Source organism: Lissotriton vulgaris, chromosome 6 (assembly GCF_964263255.1).
Source record: "Lissotriton vulgaris chromosome 6, aLisVul1.2, whole genome shotgun sequence".
Lineage (NCBI taxonomy): Eukaryota > Metazoa > Chordata > Amphibia > Caudata > Salamandridae > Lissotriton > Lissotriton vulgaris.
In genome coordinates this window covers 566,066,060-566,082,252 of record NC_141694.1, presented here as the reverse complement: position 1 = coordinate 566,082,252, position 16,193 = coordinate 566,066,060, and the positions used below count along the sequence as shown (strand labels likewise).

The following is a 16,193-nucleotide window of genomic DNA, read 5'->3' as shown; positions in this document are numbered from 1 at the left end:
ACACTTTTACATTTTTCAGCCACAATAGAACGTCATACAGTCCCTTAGCTTCACTTCGGCATCACAATCCAGCTTTGGCATTAATTTTAAAGTTTTACACTTACCTCTCCCTTCCGCAGTCACCACCTTCCCCCACAACTTGAAGAACCACCGTGATGATGGGAAACTAGTCACTGAGTTGCCGCAAACCCCAAGCATTTGCAAACAGCTACTCCTATGCCACCCTAGGTTTGAATCCCAGTGATGATCCGCCTGTAAAGCACAACCCAATTGGGCATCCTAACCCCACTGGCTCCCCATGGAAGCGGATACGATGACAGTGTCTGTGGCCCTATCGGCAGACCGAATCTTCTCCATTTGGTAGATATTGGGGAGTTGTTGCAGGGCGTTTAAGGCGCTCCACTTAAAAAAAAAAAATCACCACCTCCCTCGCAGTGCAGGGAGCAGAGTTTGGCATCCCAGTGCTCCTTCCGGTGCACATCGCTTGCTCTTCATTTCCAATGGTGTTGTGGGCAGACACAACAAAACCGTACAGAGGAAGTTTTTTTAATAAGTAGACCCTGTGTTGAAACCATTGTGGTCTCTGTGAACACCCCATTCTGTGCACTCACACCTTATCATGTAACCATCCGTCCATCGACTCCTTCTTTCCCTCAATTTCTCTCACACACACGCACACACTCAGACACCTAAACTGCCCAATCAATGAATCTGCACATAAAAAAAAGAAAAATCCTGACCTATTGGTTTAGCCAAAGGTTGTTTTAAAGGTTTCTGGGAGTTGCAAACATGTTTTATGAATGGTGGATCTCACCGACCTGGAGGAGGGGTGTGATCATAGTTACTGGTGACTGAAGGTGGTGAGAGGAGATGAGGAAATCCGTGAGTAGTGGAAGCGAGATAATGTCATAAACTGGAGAGTCCCAAAATTACTCCATCCTCATAAACCACCTACTTATTTAATAATTGAATGTCCCGTCCTCTAAAATGTAAAAAAATTAAAAACAGCAAAGATGATCAGTTATGTTACTATTGCTAGGTGAACTCGCTACTGAATGCCATACCACAATTGGTGTATATGTTATCAAAGTGCTTCTTTATTGTGGTGTAAGTGTAATAATTTGAAATCCTTCTGGTAATATTTTACAATGGAATGCCTACAAAATCTTTGTTATGTATGTTACAGTATGTTTGATGCAAAGCCACACAATTGCTGGTAAGTAGTGGTATTGAGTTTTACCCAACTGTTCTTCCTTTGTTAGCTTTCTCCAAGTTCAACTGCATCTCAGAGTCCTAAGAAGCAACCAACAAAAGATCCATTAGCTGACCTGAACATCAAGGATTTCTTATAATCAAGTACGGTACCACTGCGTCTCTCCCTGGTTTTCGGTTAGTGTGTTCGTTTACTTTGTCTGCTTGACATTAATGATCTGTTGTAATGCTTGAATGCCAAATTTTGCAAGAATCTAATTGAAAGAGCTTTGTAAGATCATAAAATGTAGTATAATCTGCTAATTATTTATTCTTATAGTAGATTTTACATGCTGTCTCAATGTTAATCTATTGTCCTGGAATTCACAGCCAACAGCATGGAAAGTCAGTCATTAGAAGCACAATTTTCAGCATTTTTCTGTTTTTAAAAATAAATATAGACCGGAAACATATTGTTTTTGGTCTGTATTTATCTGTAAAAATCAGTAAAAATGGAAAACTGGGCGCCTTAATTATAACCACAAAGGCAATGGATAGAAAGTCGCACACAATCATCCATATAATAGGATCTTCAAGAACATTTCTTGAATGAAACCTTTGCTGCATTAAGGCATTGTAAGGCTTTGTGATGTAAGAGATGTAAACTGCAAATGTTTTCCAGGACACATAGGATTGATATTGATGGACATGTAAAGGGTAGCGTACATGAATGGAAACGATGTGAACAGTAGAATGGACTGTGGTGGTGTGCACTGTGTAGTGAATTATTTTAAACTCGGCAACAAAGATACTAAGTAAGGTGGTAACTGAGATACTGCTCTGGAGCCTGATGTACCATTTCGGTTTAGCCATTTCACTTGGGATGGAAAGTGCTGGACAGAGACCCTTCCACACCTTTAGTTTTGATAACTGATGTCCAAAACTGTGAAGTTGATTTTGTGCCTTGGTTTGTCACCATGCTATTTAGTAGGCCATGATGTCTGACTATCTCTTTTAAAAACACAAATGCTAGAACTGGTGCAGAAGGCAGTGTCTGAAGTAGACCATTTTATTGAAGTAATTCATCACTACTTACAATATTGTGGACATGTCATATGGAAGTAGTTCAACTATAAAGTCCATGGAAATTCTGGACCAAGGTACCACAGGAGTTAGAAGAGGCATAAGTAACTTGTTCAATCCTGGCTACTAGAATGTGTGTTGTGTGCGAGCTAGAGTTCATCAAACATTATGGTGTCTTGTTAGTGGAGTTTCATAGCACAAAAATATTATCTGATCACATAATGGATAAGTAGGTATGAAAATGTGATCTTTTTGGAATAATCTGTCTTTCTGCTGATACGTTTCTGGGTCTTGTGCAATCCAATTCTTTGCCAATAGGGTGTTGAGCCTGTAGGATTTACTGATGGACAACTGTCACCTTGGAGTTCACTACAAGGATAAATGATGGTACAGTGACCTCTTCATTATTTTCCTCTAACCAAGATAAAGCGTCTGCTGTTCTATTTTGATTCCTCAGTTGATGTGCTGCTTTGAAATTAAAACTTGAGAGATACAGCATCTAGTGTGCATGACTGCAGTTTAGGCAATGCATAAACTTTGGAAACCTTAAAGTCTAATGGCCTATCCAAACAATTAGATGATGATTTGCACGTTCTGGATAGTGTCTCCAGTGAGAGAAAGCATGGCTGGTGGCTAAGCGATCACTATTGTACTTTGAATAATGCTATTCAGTTTCTGTAAGCTTTCAGTACTAGAAAGTAACTTGATGCAATTTGTTGGTATTTGGATCTTTGTGGTAAGATGGCACCCACATATAAGGGAGAAGGGTTTCTTTCTACTATAAAGGGTAATGCAGGATCTAGCGGTTGAAAAATAGGGGCTGTTGTGAATACCTCTTTCAGTTCCTTAAATCCCCTTCTTGCAGAGGGTCTACAATTTAGTTGTTTCTCTTTGTTCATGCTATATTCCCTTTCCTTGCTCTCCCCCGATTTTCGCTTGGGTAGCTTAAGCTGCAGCGCTCCATTTTTAAGTCATGATTATTGTTACTCTGGCTGTTTGAAGCAGCTAAAGTACGTAACCACTTCTAAGTCTGTTTGGGGGGCATGTATCTGGTGGACGCTTGTGCTCTGTGTGTTAATATTGGTATGAAGTCCTCCGGGAACTGTTGGACAAGAATGCAGCGTTAGAACACCTTTATCCTACAAGAGACCTATATCATTAGCACATGCCTTGACCCCATCCTGCATGGTGGGCAATTAACACAATTATACTTTCTTTTCTTGCACGAACACTATACTAAGCTTTAACCTCTGTACTTTTGAATGCATCTGAAATTTATTGTATCTAGTTTTGAGACTTTATGCCCAGAAGATAGTTAGTAAAGACTAGTGGCTTGATATACAATTGGCGGTAATTAAAACATTTCAAATTTCTAGAGGAACCACTACCTGGAGGAAAACTCAGTGGTGTAATTTGCCACTGTTAGACCTGTCTGGCTTTTTGGCGAAGTCCCTCCTAATAATTATTTATTTTGTCCCCTTTTTGCCCCTCATACCCTTAACAATTTTTGTCTACTGACTTTTTGTAGGTGTTGGCCAGGGGGATAGGTGTGCTTTCTCCCCCTCATAATCTTTTACCTCAGGCCCAGAGGCCTGTTCTGACAGGAAAGTTGGCACCACCTAAAATGGTGGCCACCAACTGCCCTAACTGTCACACACAGAACTTGGCCATAGCCTAGAATAGGGCATTCTAGAACCTTCTGGTCCATTCTGGACCACTGAGAGGGCAGCCTATATAAGGCGGAATGCTGGACAGCCATTTTGTCTGTCAGTGCGGAGCAGCTAGAGTAGAGTGAAGGTTGAGGTCTGGCAGGGGTAGGATCCTGAAGGGTGGTTTCCTCTACAAGAGTAGCCCTCTGTCTAGGTTTCTTTCCCTCCCATTTCCTGTTGTCCTAGCCAAGCTAGCCCATCCTGCTGATCCTGGGCGGATAGGTGAAGGGGTTAATTCTGGTAGTTTTGGAAACTAAGAAGAGTCCTGCCCTGGGAGCGGAATTAAGAGTTCCCCTGAGCCCCTAGTCTGACCAGTAAGGAGGAATAGGGGGTTAGTGCTAAGAAAGTACATTTTGGCTTTATCCTGAAGGAGCCCCCCCTCCTCTTCGTTTTAGTGAAGAAAGGAAATATCTTCACTGAACAACTGTCATATTTCCTTACCATTGACTGGTCCTGTGGCGTGTGGCAAGCCCCTCTGCCTGTTGGGTGGAAGGTGTGAGGTGAACTGGGAGCGGGACCTCTGAAACACCGATCGCGCTCTGTGCCAGCACCCTCCCGGGATCCACTGAGCCTGAGAAGCCTGGCGAGGCTTCCCTTTGTAAGCGGGACCCCGGGGGCGCCTATCGCGCTTGAGCCGCGTTGCCGGTAGCGACCCCGTCCTGAAGAAAGTGAAGGAGCCATTGCGCACGCCCCGTCTGATGCAGCTATCCCCGGAAGGAGGGGCAGAGAGGTGAGCAGGCCCGAGAGTGTAGCGTCTCTCCCTGGAGCGGGATCAGTGGGAGGCGGCCTCGGCAAGAGCGCTTCCGCGCATGCCCGCCGGAGAAGTGACTCCGGAGACAAGCGCTGAGGAGAGGCGGCGGAGGGTTCTTCGGCTGGCTGAGTAATCGGCTCGTCTTCCCCCCGCTCGAGCGCCTCAGGAAGGAGCTGGCGCGAGCGGGAAGGGGGGAGTTGTGTTCTCCGTTGTTCCTCCGCCCCAGCATCAAGTAAGCAGCTGGCACGGCGGGAGGAAGTAGAGTGAGGCATTTGAGACCTCGAAGGAGCCTTAAAGCAGCAGCGACGCGTGGAGACTGGGACAGCATCGTCTCCACGCTAAAGTAAGGAGTAGAGAAGAGGGGCCCCTGGGGAGTTCTGAGTAACAGGGGATAACTTAACTTTGGTCATTGCCCTCAGCTGTGGAGAAGAGGTGGGGCCGGCTGAGTAGATTAGAAAACAGCTTCTCTTAGAGACTGTTAATGCCCTTTGAACATCTTGTAGTTCTGAACCCTCACAGTGACTGTTGAGTTGTTAGGAGAGTGGGAGGAACTGTGGGAGGAGGAATAAGGGCACCATATGGAAGCCAAAGTTAATTATTGTTGAAGTCCAGTTATATATCTCCGGAATATTTACAGAATTGAATGCAGAATATTGATGCTGGAGTCTGATGCAATGTTCTATTGATAACAGCTACTGAAGCAGGTTAACATCTCTGGAGGTGGCACTACTGACGTACATGACATCTAACTATGATGAAAGATATTATTAATGTGGATTCTTAATGCCAGTTACTCTGCTGAAAAGATTGCTATTAATTCTATGATATCTGCATTTGTTTATATTAAGTAGTAGCTTTCTCTCCCAAGATTCTAGCGGATTAGTATTTAGCCTGATTGATTATAAAGTACTGTATATACTGAATGCAAACGTGTGATAGGAGTTCAAGAGTATAGTAAATGTTTTCAAGACAGAATTGTAATGCCTAAACTGTAAGATTGTGAATTCAAAGAGCGAAGATTTATTTTTATATAAAGCAGTACGTATTTTCCCACATTTTTGGTGTAGTGTTTTCTTTTTGAGTGCTATTGCGTGGCTTTACTTTTGGGTGGTCTGCAACCTTTACACTGTGCCTCTGAAATGTTAGTCTTGCCCTAGGCCAGGCTACCCCAGTTCCAACATATTGGTGCCTAGCGGTGGGATTGTGACTTGGTTGCAGCTACTCACTAGTAATTCAACGTAATACACTAAACCTACACCAGGAGTTTTCTCCTTGCGGCCCTCCCAATTTGTCTTTTTGATTTTTCCAAATTTATTCCTGGTGGTGGGTGGAGTTGGCTTTAGGTTGCCCTTGCAACTCTGAAATTTCTGGTGTGTATCTAGGTTTGCCTGACTCACAATGGAGTTCGCTGTGGAAAACCTAGAGGTCTATTCGGTGTCACAACTGAAAATGTTCTGCCAGCAGATGGGGGTATTTTTCAAACATGGTGCCAGGAAGGGGGAGCTCCAGACCAGTCTTCGGGCTTGGGTGGAGGCACACCAAGAAAAGAAGGAGGAGGAAGAGGGGGCAGACCAGGACACGGTGGGGGGGGTAGATGAGTTATTCCACCCTGAAGGGGAAAACTTACTCCCAGGACCAGTGTCCTACTCCAGAAGGGGCAGTAGCATCTCTGGGGGAAGCCTGACGGAAGCCGAGCTCACCGATAGGAGGGAGAAAAGACAGTTAAGGTGGGAGTTGGCTAAGTTGGAGCAGGAGAAAGAGGAGAGGAGGATGGCCCACGAGTTTAGACTGAAGGAACTGGAGCTCCAAAGTCTGCGACGGGGGTCCTCTCCTAGTAGGAATGGTGGCAGCGATCCAAAGGAGACAGCCAGGGAGACCAAACCCTATTTACCTAAAGACCTGATAGCGAGCTTCAGTCAGGGGGACGATATAGCAAAGTGGCTGGCTGCTTATGAGGTTTCTCTGAGGGTTCATGGGGTGCAGGAGAAGCACTGGGGGGGTGGTTTGTACAGGTACATGCCTCCTGCTGGTCGGGACACCTTGCTGGCCCTGGAACCAGAGGAACAAACTAACTACCCCACCATGAAGCTGGCGTTGTTAAGGAAGTTCGGGCTTACCCCAGAAAGGTACCGACAGAAGTTCAGGGGGAGCCACAAGTTGAGCACTCAGAACTGGGTGGACTTCCTTGACTACGCCAGAAAGGCCTTAGAGGGTTGGGTCAAGGGCAGTGAGGTAAAAGATTATGAGGGGCTGTACGATCTATTTTTGAGAGAACACCTCCTCGAGAAATGTTTTCCCGAGCTGCGCCAACACCTGGTGGACAGCAAGCTGACCAATCCCCGGAAGCTTGCAGAGGAGGCGGACATCTAGACAAGTACCCGGGTGTCCTCCAAGGGGACTGGAGGGGAATCTCAAAAAGCCGGACAGGGCACCCCCCAGAAGAAGGAGGGGGGAGAGAAAAAGAAAGAGTTCTCTAAAGGTCCCCAAAATAACTTCCAAGGGAAGGGAGCAGGTTTCACCCCTAGGGCAAACCCACCCCGAAACCCCAATCCTGGCCAAAGCCAGCAGCCCAGGGTTCTCCACTGTTTTGAATGTGGTGGTGTTGGACATTATAAGGGGGATGTCAGATGCCCAAAGAGACCACCCCCTCCCACCGGAGGAAAGTCACCGGGAGTAGCTAGTGTAGCGCTCGGGGAGGAGTTGCCCTTAGATAAGGGGGGTGAGTGGGCGGGTGTCACCTTAGTGTCCCTGGGAGAGCAGGAGATGGTGCCAAAGATCCAGGTGCCCCCAAATACTACAAAGTATGGGCAATGGATTACCATCAATGGCCAGAGAGGGGAGGCTCTGAGGGATACAGGAGCCAGTATGACTATGGTGAGAAGTCAGCTGGTGTCCCCAGAGCAGGTTGTTCCTAATGTACTCCACCCCGCCGCGATGGCTGACGGCAGAATGGGCCACTATCCAGTGGCTGAGGTTCCCTTTGAGTGGGAGGGGGTTGCAGGTTCACTTCGAGTTGCCGTAAGCCCTGCCGTGCCAGTCGATTGTCTGTTGGGGAATGACATGGAACACAACACTTGGAGAGAGGTGGAATACCGGACGCATTCTGCGATGCTGGGTACACCTGACTGGGCCTGTGTCGGCACACGGTCTGCGACTGCCCGGAGAGGGAGTTCGCCTGGGTTGGAGCCTGGAACAATGGCCCAACCCGCTGCTAAGAAGGGACAGACGCGGAGACAGAGAAAGCCTGCTCCGGCTTCCACACCCCATGAGACAGATCGGCCACCTGCGGTGGTGGACCAGGAGTCCGTGGAGGGGGAAGTAGACTCTCTGGAGGATTTACCCATCCCTGCGGAGTGGCATGTGGAGGGAGGTCCTACCAGAGAGGAATTCTGTAAGGGGCAGAGGGAGTGCCCCACCCTTGAGGGACTGAGGCGACAGGCTGAAGCCCAAGCAGCAGGTGATGTTACGGGACATTACCACATTTACTGGGAGGATGGACTCCTCTACAGTGAACCCAAGGTACCCTTGCCTGGTTCATCAAGGGCCTTGGTAGTCCCGCAACAGTACCGAGCCTTTCTTTTGGAATTGGCTCATGCCATACCCCTGGCAGGACACTTAGGCCAGGACAAGACCTTTGCACGGCTTGTCCTCCACTTTTACTGGCCTCAGATGAAAGTGGCGTCCAACACTTACTGTAGGACATGTGTAACCTGCCAGGCCAGTGGTAAAACAGGGGTGAAGCTAAAGGCTCCCCTGGAACCACTTCCAGTCGTTAGCACACCCTTTGAGAGGGTAGGCATCGACTTTGTAGGGCCTTTGGATCCACCAACAACAGCTGGTCACAGGTTTATTCTGGTGCTGGTGGATCATGCCACACGGTACCCAGAGGCAATACCTCTGAGGACAGTCACTGCACCTGTAGTGGCAAGAGCCCTAATGGGAATCTTTACCCGAGTGGGATTTCCCAAGGAAGTTGTGTCTGACAGGGGAACCAACTTCATGTCAGCTTACATGCGGGCAATGTGGAAGGAGTGTGGAGTGACCTACCGGTTCACCACTCCTTATCACCCCCAGTCGAATGGACTGGTTGAGAGGTTTAATAAGACCTTGAAGGGCATGATCAGAAGTCTGCCCGAGAGCCTGCGGAGGAAATGGGACGTCCTCCTACCCTGTTTTCCTACAGGGAAGTGCCCCAGAAGGGAGTGGGCTTCAGCCCCTTTGAGCTTCTGTATGGGCACCCTGTACGCGGTCCTCTCAGCCTGGTGAAGGATGGTTGGGAAAAGTCTCCCAGGAAACCCCCCAGGATGTGGTGAGCTACATGCTGGCCTTCAGGAGCCAAATGGCGAAGTTGTGGAAGCAAGCTTCTGACAACTTGGAGGCCAGCCAGGCAGTCATGAAGGAGTGGTATGACCACAATGCTCACCAGGTGGAATTGGAGCCTGGACAGAAAGTGTGGGTGATGGAGCCTGGAGAGCTTAGCGCCCTCCAGGATCGCTGGACAGGCCCCTTTGAGGTGTTGGAGAAGAAGGGTAAGGCCACATACCTGGTGGACCTAAAGACCCCTCGACAGCCCCTACGGGTGCTGCATGCCAACCGACTCAAGCCCCACCATGAGAGGCCCGAAGTCATGTTGATGATGGTGACTGACGGGGAAGAGGAAGCGGAAAGCGAACCTCTCCCAGATCTCTTTTCATCTCAAGAGAAGGATGGGTCAGTGGAGGGAGTGATTCTCTCTCCTACTCTAACTCCTGAGCAGTGGGAGGACTGCCTCCAGATCCTGGAGCAGTACTCTTCGTTGTTCTCCCTTGTCCCGGGAAGGACCCACCTGTGTACCCATGACGTGGACACAGGAGACAGCCCACCAGTGAAGTCAAAGACCTACCGGCTGTCTGACAAGGTGAAGGCTAGCATTCATGGAGAGGTTGCCAAAATGCTAGAGCTGGGAGTAATTGAACCTTCCAACAGCCCTTGGTCCAGTCCGGTGGTGCTCGTGCCAAAAGCCGCACCACCAGGCACCACACCTGAACTGAGGTTCTGTGTGGATTACCGAGGACTGAATTCAGTAACCAAGACTGATGCTCATCTGATCCCTAGGGCGGATGAATTGATTGACCGGCTAGGAGCTGCCCAATATTTGAGTACCTTTGGCCTCACTTCAGGGTACTGGCAGATCTCCTTGACAGATGGAGCAAGGGAAAGGTCAGCCTTCTCCACGCCTGAGGGACACTACCAGTTCTGTGTGATGCCCTTCGGGCTCAAGAACGCCCCTGCCACATTTCAGCGGCTGGTGAACCAGGTCCTCTCTGGATTGGAGAGTTTCTCTGCTGCTTACTTGGATGACATTGCTGTCTTCAGTAGCAGTTGGGAGGACCATCTGCAGCACTTGCAGGCAGTTCTCCAGGCCCTGAGACAAGCTGGATTGACCATCAAAGCCAGCAAATGCCAGATTGGGCAGGGGTCGGTTGTGTACCTTGGACACTTGGTGGGTAGGGGGACTGTGCAGCCCCTACAGGCGAAGATTGAGGCAATCATGGCCTGGGAACCCCCCAAGACACAGACTGAGGTCCGAGCTTTCCTGGGCCTCACAGGCTACTACCGTCGCTTTGTGAAGGGGTATGGCACTATTGTAGCGCCCCTCACAGAGCTCACCTCCAAGAGACAACCTCGACGGGTAGTTTGGACGGGAGCTTGTCAGCAAGCTTTCAAGAAATTGAAACAGGCAATGTGTGCGGCACCGGTCCTGAAGGCCCCAGACTTCTCCAAGGAGTTCATTGTCCAAACAGATGCATCAGAACATGGCATTGGGGCAGTGTTATCGCAACTGAATGAAGAGGGCCTGGATCAACCTGTAGTCTTCTTATCCAGGAGACTGCTTCCCCGGGAACAGAAGTGGAGAGCCATTGAGAGGGAAGCTTTTGCGGTGGTGTGGGCGCTGAAGAAGCTGCGGCCATACCTCTTTGGCTCGCACTTCCTGGTTCAGACTGACCACCGACCCCTTCGTTGGCTGATGCAAATGAAGGGGGAAAATCCCAAGTTGTTGAGGTGGTCCATCTCCCTACAGGGAATGGACTTCCGGGTGGAACATCGGCCTGGAGTGGACCACGCCAATGCAGACGGTCTCTCCAGGTATTTCCGCCTTAGTGATGAGGACTCCCAAGGGGTTGGGTAGTTCTCCCCACTTTCAGCTGGGGGGGACGCGTGTTAGACCTGTCTGGCTTTTTGGCGAAGTCCCTCCTAATAATTATTTATTTTGTCCCCTTTTTGCCCCTCATACCCTTAACAATTTTTGTCTACTGACTTTTTGTAGGTGTTGGCCAGGGGGATAGGTGTGCTTTCTCCCCCTCATAATCTTTTACCTCAGGCCCAGAGGCCTGTTCTGACAGGAAAGTTGGCACCACCTAAAATGGTGGCCACCAACTGCCCTAACTGTCACACACAGAACTTGGCCATAGCCTAGAATAGGGCATTCTAGAACCTTCTGGTCCATTCTGGACCACTGAGAGGGCAGCCTATATAAGGCGGAATGCTGGACAGCCATTTTGTCTGTCAGTGAGGAGCAGCTAGAGTGAAGGTTGAGGTCTGGCAGGGGTAGGATCCTGAAGGGTGGTTTCCTCTACAAGAGTAGGCCTCTGTCTAGGTTTCTTTCCCTCCCATTTCCTTTTGTCCTAGCCAAGCTAGCCCATCCTGCTGATCCTGGGCGGATAGGTGAAGGGGTTAATTCTGGTAGTTTTGGAAACTAAGAAGAGTCCTGCCCTGGGAGCGGAATTAAGAGTTCCCCTGAGCCCCTAGTCTGACCAGTAAGGAGGAATAGGGGGTTAGTGCTAAGAAAGTACATTTTGGCTTTATCCTGAAGGAGCCCCCCCTCCTCTTTGTTTTAGTGAAGAAAGGAAATATCTTCACTGAACAACTGTCATATTTCCTTACCATTGACTGGTCCTGTGGCGTGTGGCAAGCCCCTCTGCCTGTTGGGTGGAAGGTGTGAGGTGAACTGGGAGCGGGACCTCTGAAACACCGATCGCGCTCTGTGCCAGCACCCTCCCGGGATCCACTGAGCCTGAGAAGCCTGGCGAGGCTTCCCTTTGTAAGCGGGACCCCGGGGGCGCCTATCGCGCTTGAGCCGCATTGCCGGTAGCGACCCCGTCCTGAAGAAAGTGAAGGAGCCATTGCGCACGCCCCGTCTGATGCAGCTATCCCCGGAAGGAGGGGCAGAGAGGTGAGCAGGCCCGAGAGTGTAGCGTCTCTCCCTGGAGCGGGATCAGTGGGAGGCGGCCTCGGCAAGAGCGCTTCCGCGCATGCCCGCTGGAGAAGTGACTCCGGAGACCAGCGCTGAGGAGAGGCGCCGGAGGGTTCTTCGGCTGGCTGAGTAATCGGCTCGTCTTCCCCCGCTTGAGCGCCTCAGGAAGGAGCTGGCACGAGCGGGAAGGGGGGAGTTGTGTTCTCCGTTGTTCCTCCGCCCCAGCATCAAGTAAGCAGCTGGCACGGCGGGAGGAAGTAGAGTGAGGCATTTGAGACCTCGAAGGAGCCTTAAAGCAGCAGCGACGCGTGGAGACTGGGACAGCATCGTCTCCATGCTAAAGTAAGGAGTAGAGAAGAGGGGCCCCTGGGGAGTTCTGAGTAACAGGGGATAACTTAACTTTGGTCATTGCCCTCAGCTGTGGAGAAGAGGTGGGGCCTGCTGAGTAGATTAGAAAACAGCTTCTCTTAGAGACTGTTAATGCCCTTTGAACATCTTGTAGTTCTGAACCCTCGCAGTAACTGTTGAGTTGTTAGGAGAGTGGGAGGAACTGTGGGAGGAGGAATAAAGGCACCATATGGAAGCCAAAGTTAATTATTGTTGAAGTCCAGTTATATATCTCAGGAATATTTACAGAATTGAATGCAGAATATTGATGCTGGAGTCTGATGCAATGTTCTATTGATAACAGCTACTGAAGCAGGTTAACATCTCTGGAGGTGGCACTACTGACGTACATGACATCTAACTATGATGAAAGATATTATTAATGTGGATTCTTAATGCCAGTTACTCTGCTGAAAAGATTGCTATTAATTCTATGATATCTGCATTTGTTTATATTAAGTAGTAGCTTTCTCTCCCAAGATTCTAGCGGATTAGTATTTAGCCTGATTGATTATAAAGTACTGTATATACTGAATGCAAACGTGTGATACAAGTTCAAGAGTATAGTAAATGTTTTCAAGACAGAATTGTAATGCCTAAACTGTAAGATTGTGAATTCAAAGAGCGAAGATTTATTTTTATATAAAGCAGTACGTATTTTCCCACATTTTTGGTGTAGTGTTTTCTTTTTGAGTGCTATTGCGTGGTTTTACTTTTGGGTGGTCTGCAACCTTTACACTGTGCCTCTGAAATGTTAGTCTTGCCCTAGGCCAGGCTACCCCAGTTCCAACAGCCACAATTATAATAACCTCACGAAGGAGGAAATTCCACCAGTGATTTCTTCTTGAAAATAAGAATCTATAGGAGCCATCCACTATAGAGTAAAAAGACAGCTCACTTTACCCAGTTCTGCATCTCTCATAATCACCAACAAACAGCAGCAGCCCGTGCAGGTAAGCGAGTGGGGCGGGGATATGTTGACAGACGACCGAATAGGTCAAATTAAATAAGTAAATCCTATTCTGTCATCGGTCAGCATCCACCGCGCCCCACAGCACTTACCTCCACTGACCTCTGCTGCCATCAAAGCACAATCTAGAATTTTGCTTGGTTTCATGATGTATGCTTGGGTTGTGAGATGTATTGGGACATCATTTACTAGTGGCCCTTTTAATTAAAAAATCCGCATATTTCCATTGCAACTGACTCTAACCGAAGCTCTAAAACATTAAAATGTATGAAGCCAGAAACAGTGACCTGGCGAACAATGTCATGTTTCTTATTTAAAATGGACAAACAAAATGGTTGAAATTGCTGAAGAAGTGGAGATGAGTGCAGTTCTAACTGATGTGTTTTCTCTTTACAGCTGCACTTTTGTGATCGGAATGTGTGAGTTTGGAGCCTACCAGTAACCTATTGAAGCTCAGTTTCAAATGAGCCACCACTACCAAACCCAGTGCTTCTTCAGACCTAATTTTACTTCTGAAATTTGTAGCACAGCTGTGAAAGTGAACATTAGGAATGTGTACTACCTTAGCTGTTAACTCTACTCTTACCTCCATTTTTGTGAAATTGGGTTCCTTCTGTGTCTTACAGTTTAAACAATGGATGTATGTTATTGATGCCTTCTAGTGTTTTCGGAACTTTTGAGGGCAGATGATGCAACTGTTGTTTGGTGATCTACTTGGAGCGACGTGTCTGTGTTTTGGAGGTTTCGATGTATATACCTTTTTGACGAACTGCAGCATTTGCGTTTTACCTGTAGATCTGTTACAAAAACGTCCATGGTGTGATGATCATATCGAATAGTAAGACAAACCCTCTTCATATATACAAAGGTCTGTTCTTTATTCTAAGCTACTTTTCCATTCATGGGAATTTAATTTATTGTGGAAATTGTTTTATTTTTGTGGTACTGTATATGCTAAGAAATATTTATAATTTAAATTAATATTTAAAACATGCAATCTTCCATGACACATACACAGCTCTTTGAGGCTACTGTAAGAAGCATGAAAATCATATCTGAAGGAAAATCGTATTTATCACTATTTTATTTAAATTGTATATTTTAATTATACATTAAAGTTTTTGTACGTGGATCTGCATACATGTCCGTTTAATGGGCTGACCCCAAGCAAACTGTTTCACACAACGAAGCAAAAAAAAGAAAGCCAAGTATGTCTGTAATTTTGAGAGATTTAAATTCTTGAAAACAGACTTTTCTGAATCATCTTGTCAGACCATCTCGATAAGTTGGGCAATTGTTTGTTTTTTTTAAGTTATTTTGTGTTCATCTTTGTTAACTTTGTTTGTTGTTTAGTCGATTATCATTCTCAAAATGTGCAGGAAGTATATTTCCTTTGTCTATATCAAGCTAAGTATATTTCCTTTGTCTATATCAAGCTCTTCTGCGAACACTATTCCATAATATTTATTTTTTAAATTTGTGATCGCATTTTCATTGTTCACAGTCTTTGTGCTGGTGTCTTGGCTTACATTTTTGATGCATTCAATGAAGTCACTGTTTATCAGTGTTGAAAAGTGGCTTGGCAGCTGTTTGTGAAAGCATATTGGGTTAGAAAGACCTTCACCTTCTGTAAGTCTTTCGAATTAACTATGTAATTGATGTATGGTACCATAAAATAAGTGGTTGTTTCTGGATTTACTGTGGGGATAACATACACTGTAATCGGGGAAAATTATACAAAGTACATTTCAAAATGGCTTTCCTTTGTATTTTGTTTGGAAACCCCAGTGCATGTGTGCCCTTTGAGATGCAATAAACACAACGAACAAAGTAAATACTGATACACTCCGTGTCTTTGTCATATTGTGATTACGTTGCTTTTGTTTTATATTTTGGAAATAACATTGTCGCAACGTGAGTATTGTTTTTTTCCTTTAGTGAATTTTGAGGGCTGTGAAATAAGTGGCAAGGTAAATTGCAGGTTAGATGTCAACGTGTGTTCGGGAAAAACCGGCATTTCACAAATAAAGGGTTCTTGTTTTGGAATATTAATCTGTCTATTCTGTTAATACAGCATTAATCAATATGATCAAGCCTGACACGTAGGTTTCGTTACATAATACACATTCCTGCCTCACAGCAGACAAAATAGATATAAAAGCTAATCAAACTGTGAACGATTATTGGTATTCTTATTATTTTAAAAAATGCCTCTGTCAGACAATGTTGGTTCCCTTATCTGACAGCCAGATCCGATAATTTGTTAACACCTAAACAACATGTGCCAAATTATTTCGACGTCTATCCCAAGTAATTTTTGTAACCCATCTTCATACCTCAATCCCATCCAAGTTCTCTGTGTTTACCCGATTGGAGAGAACCCAGTGGAAGATTTAGAGTAGTCTTCACTTTGAAGACCACTTAACCACTGGATATTTTGCAGGCTTGTCGGGTCCAAATAGGGATGGAGTTTTAGGGATTTTACTTACTCAAATAAATGTTTTGTTTGAAGCACAAATACCTTTCCTTATTAGCAAACAAGTTACATCTAACCATGTTCTGTTTTCAATGTACTCCTATCCGATTGAGTGAGAGGACATTAATGATATCAAAATACATTATGAAAAGGTTCTGTAAAGCTTGCACCGTAGTGTAGATCTGATAGCGCCTATCAGTTTTACATCATTTTAAAGCATAGCGAAAAAATAGGCTGCAGCCCAGATTTACTATGGCTTTGCTTTGTCCGTGCGTCATGCAAGGAGTTCAAACTACGTTGGCATGGTGGGTGAAAAACAATGGACTTGGATGCAGCCCAAGCGATTGCCAGTGGCTCGGATTAAATCAAACTTTCCATTCATCACCTTCTTT

At 46.5% G+C, this 16,193-nt stretch overlaps 1 protein-coding gene across 11 annotated transcripts in view; it reads left to right on the top strand.

Annotated features, from left to right (window-relative positions):
* SNAP91 (synaptosome associated protein 91) overlaps positions 1-15,160 on the top strand; it is a 742,345-nt gene extending 727,185 nt beyond the window's left edge. For 10 of the 11 annotated variants that reach the window (XM_086926569.1, XM_086926565.1, XM_086926568.1 and 7 more), the window contains 2 exons: positions 1,263-1,389; positions 13,722-15,160. In XM_086926569.1, coding sequence (XP_086782695.1) covers positions 1,263-1,352 — 90 coding nt within the window. In that variant the 3' untranslated portion in view covers positions 1,353-1,389; positions 13,722-15,160. The remainder of the gene's footprint in view (positions 1-1,262; positions 1,390-13,721) is intronic. The other variant, XM_086926560.1, reaches the window with a different exon arrangement.
* Positions 15,161-16,193: the final 1,033 nt, after the last annotated feature.